Source organism: Sinohyriopsis cumingii, unplaced genomic scaffold (genome assembly GCF_028554795.1).
Source record: "Sinohyriopsis cumingii isolate HCF-2022 unplaced genomic scaffold, ASM2855479v2 utg001328l, whole genome shotgun sequence".
Lineage (NCBI taxonomy): Eukaryota > Metazoa > Mollusca > Bivalvia > Unionida > Unionidae > Sinohyriopsis > Sinohyriopsis cumingii.
Window position 1 is genome coordinate 351,669 of NW_028315984.1, and position 12,808 is coordinate 364,476.

Sequence of the window (12,808 nt, forward strand, 5' to 3'; positions counted from 1 at the left end):
ATTCAAGAAACTAATGGCAATGTATGTTCTTATTATATGCTCATTTTTTTCCCCGATAACTTTACATTGTAAGAATCGTTCAATATTTCCCCATACTTAACGCACGCGACAATGCACATATAGCATTTACATGAATAAAGAAACTACTTCTATTGTAAACAAACAATGACGCAGAAGCCAGCACTTTTGATTTGTAAACAAATCATATACACTCGTGTAAGAGGCTCTTTACGTTGTGGTTGTTTAAATTTGTTTCTGAATGAACTAAAACATGTTTCTTGGACTGCAAAAAAACCCAGGTGTTTTGGCACATTCCGTGTGCTACATGATATAAAAGACGGAAGATTAGGTCCTTACAAATAACATACAAGTGACAAGGCGTATACTGTCTTCTTTATCTGGTGATAAGAATGGCAAAATAAAATATACTTACAGCTTTACATCCTGAATTTGCTCAAAATGTTTTTTCTTAATTCTGCAAATCCGAATTACATGAGCCATGTCATAGGTTTTCAATCTTGATTACACATTTTGAAATTGTGCTATAATTTCGATGATAAGTGCAATTGCATCCTCTTTACTGCACTCAAAATGAAATAAGCATTAAATTCCATAGCGTCTTTTTGATAATTGCAATTGGAGACTTCATATTTTTACCACTTTATGATTTCAAACATTCAGTGACAGAAACAAAAACACATTTGCAGATGTAAACACGCTTCTTCTGCGCCACTTCATTCCGATGTATTTCTTGTATAATTTGCACAGATGAATCCAGTCCAAAATCACAAACTTTCTTCGAATCGAAACAAAATACCAAAATATATTCTTTCCAGATCAAATGGAAAAGTTGTTGCAATGCGCATTCATTCACAATATGACTGCAAATTTCAATTTTAACTAGACACACCATTTTCTTTCGAAAGTTATGTCGAGCGCGTGACTAAGTTCAAATTTATCTGGGCGGAGTTATGTGCGCATTAATAATGATGTCATTGTGTAATGACAAATCTGCGCTTGTGTATTTAGTTTGGAATATGGCATTCATTTGTTTACGTTATTTCTTGTAGTGTATTTTGTTTATATAATTAAACCTTAGGTAGAATAAAAAAATGAGCATATAATATAAAGGTGACTGCATTTGTATGGGGAAATATGAACACGTTTTGTTGGAAGGATATACTGCACTCACAAGTTCGTGCAGTATTCCATCCCAAAACTCGTTCATATTTTCCCATACAAATGCAGTAACCTATAATCCCTTCACTTGTCCTAGTTGGATGCTTTGTTAGGCATCAGTTCCTATGCTCCAACCTGGTACATATTCACTGAAGACTGGGACTGCTATTGTGATATTTTACCTAAAATCCTTGATTGTGCACCACTGGCAAGAACCTTGTTCTCCATGGTGACTTCAATGCAAAAGTTGAATCAGATCACTGGTCATGATCATTATTTCTTGGACAGTGGTGTCAGCATGATTAATGAAAATGGCTTAAGGTTACTTGAATTTTGCACTCAGGAGCAGTTTTGCATCACCAGCATATTGGTGGATGGGGGAAAATATTGGCATAAGATGTTGTGGTGCCACACAAAGTCCAGTTATTTGTATCAACTTGACCTCCGTATTGCCAGAAGACGTAACATTTCCGGTGAACTTCACATGCACACCTATCACATTGCAGACTATGACACCAACCACTCACTTAACAACAGTCTCATAGTGTAGCCTGTAAGCTAGATGAATCCAGACATGAAGGCCTACTTGGAATAAATATATTTAGCATGAAAGACAATTGCAGTTCTCAGCCCACTGAGCAGATTATGCGAAAAGAAGGCCTTCAAGGGAATGTGGTGAAGTCTCGAGTGCACTTAGCTCAGTCATGTATGAGTCAGCTAACACCATATTTTGTAAAAACATGATGGAAAATAAAGACTGGCTTGAGACCAAGTCAGTAAAAAATGGTGCCAGTGATAAAGGCAAAGAATGCAGCCCGTCTAGAACATAACTTAAACCCAAGATTATACTTCTGGCTTTCAGACTGGCAAAAGGTGCAGTACATACGAATGCCAGTTTATGGTTAAATATGTTTGCATTAAAAAAAAATTCTCTACGTTTAATGTTTTAACAGAAATTATACATTGGGAGTGGAAGTGGAACCATCTTAACTGTCTTGTCCAACCATTATGCATGATATTTTAACATTGCATCTAATTGTAATGTAATTGATTTATCATGATTGGGGAGGTATGGACTGGGAGGTGAGGCTGGGTATAATAATCATGTACTGATAAAACCATTGTACACATATACATTTGAATACTGTTTAGAGTGTAAATTGATTTATCTGCATTGATTTGTTTAGTAAAACTTTTGATTTACAGGGCTGGATTGTAAGGGTGTGTTTTATTTTCAGCATAGAAACAATGTTTATAACTATCTAAAAAATGTATGTTTGTATATATGTCTGTCCAGTTATTTCACTTAAGTCATACAAAATCGTTGATATGAGGTAAAATCATTCTCATAAGATAATGTTTATGTTATTTTTTAATGCAGGTCCACCTCTAAATATAATTTGTCTTCATCTACATGTTTATACATATATCATGACATTGTCTGAGAAAATATTCTTGATTTTTATCCATGATATCAGGTCCACGCTGAATGGCCATGGCAGTGAATGTAGCCTCGAAATTTTTGGGTCTTATGTGAAAGGACTAACAGTAAACCACCTAAACAAAATATTGAGACTGAATCTATCAAGTTCAGTATATTCTTATTAAAGCATGTTGACACAGAAACATATTATAATTAAGAAATATGTGTTAGGAAATGAGTGAAACATTTTTGGTAGCTTGTAAGGTAAACAAGAAAATTGTCCAAAAGTAATGCATGTTTTTATCATCAGACATCATTTAGAAATATTTGGACAAAATGTCTTATCACTATGCAAGAGTTTATCAGTGTATGAAAGCATTATATGTAATGCTACCTGCCATTCTTATAAAGAGTCTTAATGTGAATTGTCTTATATTTCTAGGATTATTACCATCAATGTGGTCAGAAATACTTAAGGAAAATCCGGTCTTATCTAAGAGACAAACCAGCCTTCGTTCACTTGGTTGATAAGGGCTTTGCCATTGACAACTCGATTGTTGACATAAGATTAGAGAAGTTGAAGAGAAAAATTGTAGATGTGGCCTCACAGCAGCCCTACTGGGGAGAGGAGATACCCACTCGGTGGTTTCTCTTGGAACACCAGCTGATGAGGCTCAGGGATGCTGGAAAGAAGGTATGAATTTAAATGCATGATTACCATTTATATGAAACCTTTGGATTATTGGTCCTTAAAGGATGATTTTAAATTGTCATATTGTTCAAGACAATTGTAATATAATTTTGAATCAGGGCAATTTGTATCCCATTAGTCCAGTGAGGCAAGTGGCTTTAAAATCTTGAAACATAAACATTATTAGAGATTATCTGTCTGTAACATCAGCTTCTCTAAAGCTGTTACTTCATTATCATCACTAAGAACAACAACAAATGTCTTGCCAGTTTCATCAGAGAAGTGACAACTCATGGGTTAATGAAATTTTGTTTTGGCTGAATGGATCAGTATTTTTAGAAGTAGGTATCCACCCTTGTGCATGCATACATTAAAATGTCCAGCACAGTCTTTGGATAAATATGATCACTATTCTATCAAAGATTCATAATAATTTCAAATTGGTTTGAATTGAGTATAGTTTTTCTAATGTTAATTGATTAGCAGATTTTTCTAAATAGCTGATTTTTTGAGTTAATAATATCCCAGTTCCATTATTTTCTCAATTAATTACATTTTTAACTGAAACTTAAGCAGCTAGCATGATATCCTCATATGTAGGCCAAATGAATTTAACTTTTATATTCATACTGTATATTCAGAAAATTTCAGTAATTTATCTTCAACATCTTCATTGTGTTGAGATGTGTGTCTGTGTCTGAAATGTTAAACCAGATGCCTTATTCAGACATATTTGAAATACGCAAACAGAGATAAGCTCTTTCGGTATTTATTTTTTCTTTCATTTTAAGATTTAGGGTATTATAGATTCTTTGTTGTCTCTTAACCCATCATAGAATTCACGTTTCATCAGTTGTTTTTTTCCTCCATATAAGCATGACCCAACTCCAAATTTTTTATAATCTATTCTTGGACATTATGCAATTTAAGTCTTAGCTCTACTCATTGTATACTAGAAGTGCTTCTGGGATGACATATTATTTATCATCCATTAGCACAAATTATCAAAACTTCTAAACTAAACAGAGGTTATACTTTCATCTCATGGTTTAGCTGGCCACTGGTGAAAATGTTACTAATTGGACATGTATTATGTCCTGAAAATATTATAACAATGGCTAAATGGATGTTCATATCACCATCAGGTTATCACCAGAAGATTTTGTCCCTACATGAAATTGTTGGCACTTGGCCAGACAGTGGACATATTGAACGTCTTGGTAACGGTATTCCTGAGTGGTAGTTAGGGTCACATCAGTGAAAGAGTTTTAACTTAGAATTACTAAGTCTAGTTGGTCCTGAATGAAAATATTGTTGATGTGACATAGGATATAACTACCATAACTTTCATTTTGAAAATCTTGTCACTACTTTTATATATACAAAGTCATATCAGTATGGGGTTTGCAAAAGAAAACTTCATATGATATCTAGTTTTTGTCCGACATGAAAATGGTGTTGCTGGACAGCCATTATGACAGCATCATGTAAAAAGTTTGATTATTTCAGATCTTTTTGAATTGGTCATATGAGCGTATATTTTCACTGAAAGTCTTGAGATATATTGTTGTTCATAATGGAAAGCCATGCTGATGTTATATCAAATATGACCATCAGAGCAACCATCTTGAAAATCTTGTTATGACTAACTGTGTCCACCTAAATGAAAAATGATATCAGCAAGGGTTTCCATGGTAGACTTTGGATGGAATCTAGTTGGTCTTAAGTGAATATTGTACTGATCTGACATCAAGAATGGTCCCCAGTGCCCATCTAAAGAATATTATTATAGTTGTTCCTCCTAGATGGAAAGTTGTATCAACTTTTTATAATGTCTTATTGCATCAAACTAAAAATGTTGTCACTCTAACACTCATTATGGTTACCATGGAAGCCATCTTGAAAATTGCTACTCCTAAATAGAAAGTAGGTTTGACCTTGCATTTCACCATAAGACTAATAGTCATAAATAGTTGTTCTTAAATGATACTGGTGCCAATATGACCTCAAATATGTATGCCTTGGCAGCAAGCTTGTTACTACTCATAAATGGAGTATTTACCAAAGACTACTGGCAAGAATTAGTGGTGATATCAACATGGGTATTTACCGAAAACCTAAATCTTGAATACAAATGCCAATGTTATATCAAATATGACTGTAATGATGGCCATTTTGAAAATCTTTTATGTCAAATGCCTGATTTGAACTTTGTTCAAACATGTAAACGAATAAGCTTATTTAGTATTTATTCTATTTTTCAGTTGAACTGTTTGGGTGTTATAATTGGAAGGTGTTACTGGCATGGGACTTTCAACATAAAGTCTTGTAATTTAGTTTGTCCTATTTGAAAATGGTGCTGATCATACATCCAGTATGTCCATCACAGTTGCTCATTTGAAAATTGTGTTGCTCAAAAAATACCAAAAATGGTTTCAAAGTTAGCACTTAAAAAGAAGAAGCAATCTTATCTTAAATTCCTGGAAATTCTCTTACAGTCCCTTCAAGGGAGGTCTTCTTCAGGAATTTCATCTGGGAAACATTTTTCAGATTTTTTTAATGTTTGTTTACTGTTTCATAGAAAAGCACTTTATAGAAATTCCACACAATTGTCACACTGTAAATTGAACACTAAAATAATATGGTGTGATGTGCTATCATTCCATGTCAGTTAGCCATCATGACATGCATGGTGCTTTAGAGATTGGTATATTAATTTCACGATCATTCCTGTTATACTTCAGAGCACCAGACTAAGATTTTAATTAAATATTTTGTCTGATCTTGGTAGTTGTGAGATTTTTTTTATCTTTATGGTATCATCCATGTGCTTTAATGCAAACATGTTGTTTTGGGGTTGACTGTTACCATACTTTAATGAACTGCATATATTTTGTGAATACATAGTTATGCATTTTGGGTAGAATACACAATGTAGTCATGCAAATTAAGTTGTGTATGCATATAATCATGCAGATTGTAGGGAGTATGTACATAGTCATGAAGACTATGTGGAGTGTGCACACAGTCATGTACATTGTCAGACAGATTGTGTAGAGCATGCACATATTCATGCAGGTTGTGTTGAGTATGTACATAGTCATGAAGATTATGTGGAGTTTTCACAGTCATGTAAATTGTCATGCAAATTGTGTTGAGTATGAATAGTCATCAAGATTTGTTGAGTATGCACATAGACATGTAGAATGTGTTGCATATGCACATATACATGAAGATTGTGTAGAGGATGCACATAGTCATGAGTATTGTGTGGAGTTTGTGCATAGTGAGGCAGATTTATGTAGTATGCACATAGTTGTGAAGAATATGTGGAGTTTGAGCATAGTCACACAGATGAAGACTTGATTTTGCTCATAGTCATGCAGGTTGTATTGAGTATGCACATAATCATGAAGATTGTGTTCAGTATGCACATAGACATGCAAATTTTATTGAGAATGCACAGTCAGAAAAGACCGCTCCGGTGGCCTAGTGGTTAGAGCGTCTGTCTCGGAAGCGGGAGGCCATGGGTTTGATCCCTGGCTGAGTCATACCAAAGACTTACAAAAATGGTACTAACAGCTGCCTCACTTGGTGCTCAGCATTAAGAGGTTAGTGTTAGGACTGGTTGGCCTGGTGTCAGGATAATGTGACTGGGTGGGACATCATGCTACATGTTTGTGGCATGATGCCCTAGTGCTGGACATCACTATACAATGCCACACTGCTGACATCGTAGCGATATGACTGAATTTTTTTTTAAAGCTAAATCCTAATCACACACACACACACACGCACACAGAGTCAATAAAAAGTGTGTGAATCATGCAGATAGTCATGCAGATTTTGTTGAGTATGCACACAGTCATGCAGATTGTGTTGAGTATTTACGTATTAAGGCAAATTGCGTGGAGGATGCACATAGTCATGAAGATTTGTGGAGTACACACATTTCATGAATATTATTATGTGGAGTTTGTGCATAGTGATGCAGGTTTATGGAGTATGCACATGGTCATGAAGAATTATGGATTTTGCACATAGTCATGCAGACTTGTTACAGTATGCACAGTCATTTAGATTTTATGGAGTTGGCACATAGTCATGCAGAATGTGGTGAGTATGCACAGTCATGTAGATTGTGTGGAGTCTGCACATATTCATGCATATGTTTGGAATACACACACAATCATGAAGACTGGAGCTTGCACATAGTCATACAGATTTGTAACACATAGTCATTCAAAACTGATACTTTTTGTGTTAAATCTACAAAAGTGACTAATAAAACAAGTCTTTTTAAATATCCCTTCAACTATATTTTAAATGGAGATTTAGAGGAATACTTTGGAAAAATATTTATAGGAACATGCATTTTTCTTTTCATACACATATTTATCACACACATGGGGTCAGAATTTTTAGTAGATTGAATGTGATTACAGGTGATTAAATCCCAGGTTAGAATTACATGATTCACTGTATTGTATGTCTTGCCTGTGATTAATTTCACAAATAATGAGACATAGCAGTCACTATGTCCAGCTGTCCACCTATCTGATGTTCCACTCTTGTTTAAAGTAGTTTATTTTAAAGGACCATAATCTTCAGTTTTCTACCCATGTTGCCTTATATTTATATTTAGTTTTTGAAAAATAGTAAATATCTCCCGTTTTCATTAGTAGGTTACTATGAGAAATCTATCGATCTATCTATCAAGACTAAAGGTCAAGTTGCATGGAGCATTTGCTAAATTAACTTTAGGTGTGACGTCAGTATTTGAAATTTTGGGATATAAGACTGCTATCAATTATCGTGAATGAAATTGATTTGTAGACAGCTATCTGTAGTTGCCATGAATGATTTGAATCCATCAGTCTGTAATTAGCATGGTTGTATTAGATATTGTAGTGCTGTATACAACTATCATGATTTAGATTTAATAGTACTATAATCTGTAAATGTCATGGACGAATTGGACTCATCAGCACTATCTGTAATTGCCTTGTATGAATTGGATTTGCCTGTACTGTTTGTAATTGATATTTGTTTATTAAATATAGCAGTTCTATAAATACTATTTCCATTAATGAACTGGATCTTTCAGTGCTATCTACAACTGTCATGAAAACATTGGATTTATCAGTAATGTCTCTAAATGCTATGAATAAATTGGACCTGACAGTACTATCTGTACTTAACATGAATGAATTGGATTTGCCAGACTTGTTTTTAAATTGCTACGAATAAATATGATCCTGCAATACCATATGTAAGTTCTATGACTAAAATGATCTGGTAGAATATGTTTTACAATAATTGATATGAATACATAGGATCTAGCTGTATTGTGAAGACTTACCATTGATGAATATAAACAGATCTGGCAGTAATTACTTCTAGTAAATATGATAGTTGATGAACAATGCTGGAAAAATCAGAATTCATTGCATTTAGGTCTAAATTCATTGCTTATCATGGTGAATAAAATCTCCCCTTGATCGGGTACCCAGGTAACCGATTGTAAGGATCAAATGGTACCCAATAGAAGTTTTCAAACATTTTGGCATCTTGATTGAAAACATATTGAGATTTATCAAAAAGCAAAATTGAAATACGATTGAGAAATATAATTAGCTGAATTCATCTGAGCATGTAGAGAGAGGATGTATAGAAATGATTAGATTATATAATGTAGGTTTTGTGCAGTTTGACGTGTATACTAGAGACATATTATTGCCAACAAATGATAGAATTTTTCAATTAGTTTACCACTCCAGTAAACCTCAAACGTTTCCCAAGGAATCCTTTATGTGAGTTCCATTAGTTATATTTGTGACCGTGGGCAAATTATAGAGCTAGGATTCAGTGTGTAATATAATGTATAAAATGAAATTCCTTTTGCTTGTTGAATTCCCCAACTGAAACATGATTTCATGAAATATGCTCTACAACAGATGATTGTCATCAAGACATGAAATGAAAAACAACCCATGCTTTGTACCCGGTTGAAATACCTAACAGGAAGCCATGAAGCTCTTGGCATTTAAAACTGCATTTTCTGAAACTGTAAATAGAAGTCATAAAGGTCAAAGTGTCCTACACAAACCTTTTAGTTCAGCATAATATTTACCTCTGCTGCATCACATCACACTTCTGAAGTTTTCAGTCTGGTTCACTAAGTTAACTATTATAGCAGTTTATGCTATTTCATTATAATATCTTTTCAACACATTGTGCCTATCTTGCTGAAGAGTATCAACTGCCTTGCTACAAAGGTATTGTTAAGGTAGGCATATGTGGAAAGATATCAGAAACCTTCCTTAGAAAGCCTTGTTAGTGTTGGCAGGTAAGGAACAAATATAAACTGCCTTACAAAGGTCATCTTAAGGTTAGCTGGTCCAGAACATTATAAACTTCCTTACGTAGAAGTTTAGAGCTGGCAAGTCTGGACAAATATTAACTGCTTTACTGAGAAGGTCATGTTAGGTTTGGTAGGTCTAGACATAATTATCAGAACACAAGAGACCATTGTAAAGTGTAAACATCTTGATACATTTAACACCTGTGGTAAGCACTGCTATCAAATTTAGAAAATGGCATTAAAAATTTAACTTTCTTTCTGTGACCTTAAAAGTATCATCATTCCACAAAATGTTGAATGTGCTATCCATCCAATACATCTACACAGAAAAAGGAAAACAAGTAAATACACTCTGTCTTTAGTATATGGTTAGCTTATACATATTGCAGAATAATAATGTACAGATATATTGATTGCATTTAGAGGTTTCATAAGTGACTGGACTGGACCTAAAAGCTAGTTTATGAAGAATTAGGACTGAACATTAGCCAAATCTATGGTACTCACAAATGAAGATGAGGCTCATTTTAAGTCAAAAAGCATATGTCTGACAGAGAGAGAGAGGAAGAGAGAGAGAGATAGAATAATGAAGATCATGATGGTGAAAGTCAAAAGTTTTCCACCTAAATTAATTGGCAGGAATGTATAGAATCTCGCTGTCTATAATGAATGTCATCTGAATTTCAAAATATATCCAACTATTCAATCAAAATGTGTTACACTGAAACAGTTGAATTAGAATTGATATGAAGACACAGTTATTTAGTCAACGAATCATTTTAGTGCATTGATGTTGGCACTATGTCAACACTTATCACAATATGAAAATGGTATTGTGCTAACACTTCATCATTAGAAAAATGTTTCATACATTTTTGCATTTTTTCCCTCCATGTACCCCAATCAGTCCATGCAATCTGTTTATATCCATCATATACTCCAGTCAATCTGTCTGATCAGTTTATATCCCTCCATGTACCCCAATCAATCCATGCCATCTGTTTATATCCATCATATACTCCAGTCAATCTGTCTGATCAATTTATATCCCTCCATGTACCCCAGTCAATCCATGCCATCTGTTTATATCCATCATATACTCCAGTCAATCTGTCTGATCAATGTATATCCCTCCATGTGCCCCAATCAATCCATGCCATCTGTTTATATCCATCATATACTCCAGTCAATCTGTCTGGTCAATGTATATCCCTCCATGTACCCCAATCAGTCCATGCAATCTGTTTATATCCATCATATACTCCAGTCAATCTGTCTGGTCAATGTATATCCCTCCATGTACCCCAATCAATCCATGCCATCTGTTTATATCCATCATATACTCCAGTCAATCTGTCTGATCAGTTTATATCCCTCCATGTACCCCAATCAATCCATGCCATCTGTTTATATCCATCATATACTCCAGTCAATCTGTCTGATCAATGTATATCCCTCCATGTGCCCCAATCAATCCATGCCATCTGTTTATATCCATCATATACTCCAGTCAATCTGTCTGGTCAATGTATATCCCTCCATGTACCCCAATCAATCCATGCCATCTGTTTATATCCATCATATACTCCAGTCAATCTGTCTGGTCAATGTATATCCCTCCATGTACCCCAATCAATCCATGCCATCTGTTTATATCCATCATAAACTCCAGTCAATCTGTCTGATCAATGTATATCCCTCCATGTACCCCAATCAGTCCATGTAATTCGTTTATATCCATCATATACTCCAGTCAATCTGTCTGGTCAATGCATATCTCTCCTTGTACCCCAATCAGTCCATGCAATCTGTTTATATCCATCATATACTCCAGTCAATCTGTCTGATCAATTTATATCCCTCCATGTACCCCAATCAGTCCATGCAATCTGTTTATATCCATCATATACTCCAATCAATCTGTCTGTTCAATGTATATCCCTCCATGTACCCCAGTCAGTCCATGCAATCTGTTTATATCCATCACATGCTCCAGTCAATCTGTCTGATCAATTTATATCCCTCCATGTACCCCAGTCAATCCATGCCATCTGTTTATATCCATCATATACTCCAGTCAATCTGTCTGATCAATGTATATCCCTCCATGTGCCCCAATCAATCCATGCCATCTGTTTATATCCATCATATACTCCAGTCAATCTGTCTGGTCAATGTATATCCCTCCATGTACCCCAATCAGTCCATGCAATCTGTTTATATCCATCATATACTCCAGTCAATCTGTCTGGTCAATGTATATCCCTCCATGTACCCCAATCAATCCATGCCATCTGTTTATATCCATCATATACTCCAGTCAATCTGTCTGATCAGTTTATATCCCTCCATGTACCCCAATCAATCCATGCCATCTGTTTATATCCATCATATACTCCAGTCAATCTGTCTGATCAATGTATATCCCTCCATGTGCCCCAATCAATCCATGCCATCTGTTTATATCCATCATATACTCCAGTCAATCTGTCTGGTCAATGTATATCCCTCCATGTACCCCAATCAATCCATGCCATCTGTTTATATCCATCATATACTCCAGTCAATCTGTCTGGTCAATGTATATCCCTCCATGTACCCCAATCAATCCATGCCATCTGTTTATATCCATCATAAACTCCAGTCAATCTGTCTGATCAATGTATATCCCTCCATGTACCCCAATCAGTCCATGTAATTCGTTTATATCCATCATATACTCCAGTCAATCTGTCTGGTCAATGCATATCTCTCCTTGTACCCCAATCAGTCCATGCAATCTGTTTATATCCATCATATACTCCAGTCAATCTGTCTGATCAATTTATATCCCTCCATGTACCCCAATCAGTCCATGCAATCTGTTTATATCCATCATATACTCCAATCAATCTGTCTGTTCAATGTATATCCCTCCATGTACCCCAGTCAGTCCATGCAATCTGTTTATATCCATCACATGCTCCAGTCAATCTGTCTGATCAATTTATATCCCTCCATGTACCCCAATCAATCCATGCCATCTGTTTATATCCATCATATACTCCAGTCAATCTGTCTGGTCAATGTATATCCCTCCATGTACCCCAATCAGTCCATGCAATCTGTTTATATCCATCATATACTCCAATCAATCGGTCTGATCAATGTA

General features: G+C 35.1%; 2 protein-coding genes across 3 annotated transcripts in view; both read left to right on the top strand.

The window, feature by feature from the left end:
- Nucleotides 1-1,729, top strand: part of LOC149772632 (uncharacterized) — a 118,520-nt gene extending 116,791 nt beyond the window's left edge. Inside the window, exon 16 of the mRNA XM_089947540.1 lies at nt 1,277-1,729. Within this exon, the coding sequence (XP_089803666.1) occupies nt 1,277-1,729 (453 nt within the window). The remainder of the gene's footprint in view (nt 1-1,276) is intronic.
- A 124-nt stretch (nt 1,730-1,853) lies between these two features.
- Nucleotides 1,854-12,808, top strand: part of LOC149772633 (uncharacterized) — a 50,203-nt gene continuing 39,248 nt past the window's right edge. For both annotated transcript variants that reach the window (XR_016417652.1, XM_089947544.1), the window contains exon 1: nt 1,854-3,296. Coding sequence is in view for 1 of the 2 variants with exons in the window: in XM_089947544.1 (XP_089803670.1) it covers nt 3,270-3,296 (27 nt within the window). In the remaining variant the exon portion in view is untranslated. The remainder of the gene's footprint in view (nt 3,297-12,808) is intronic.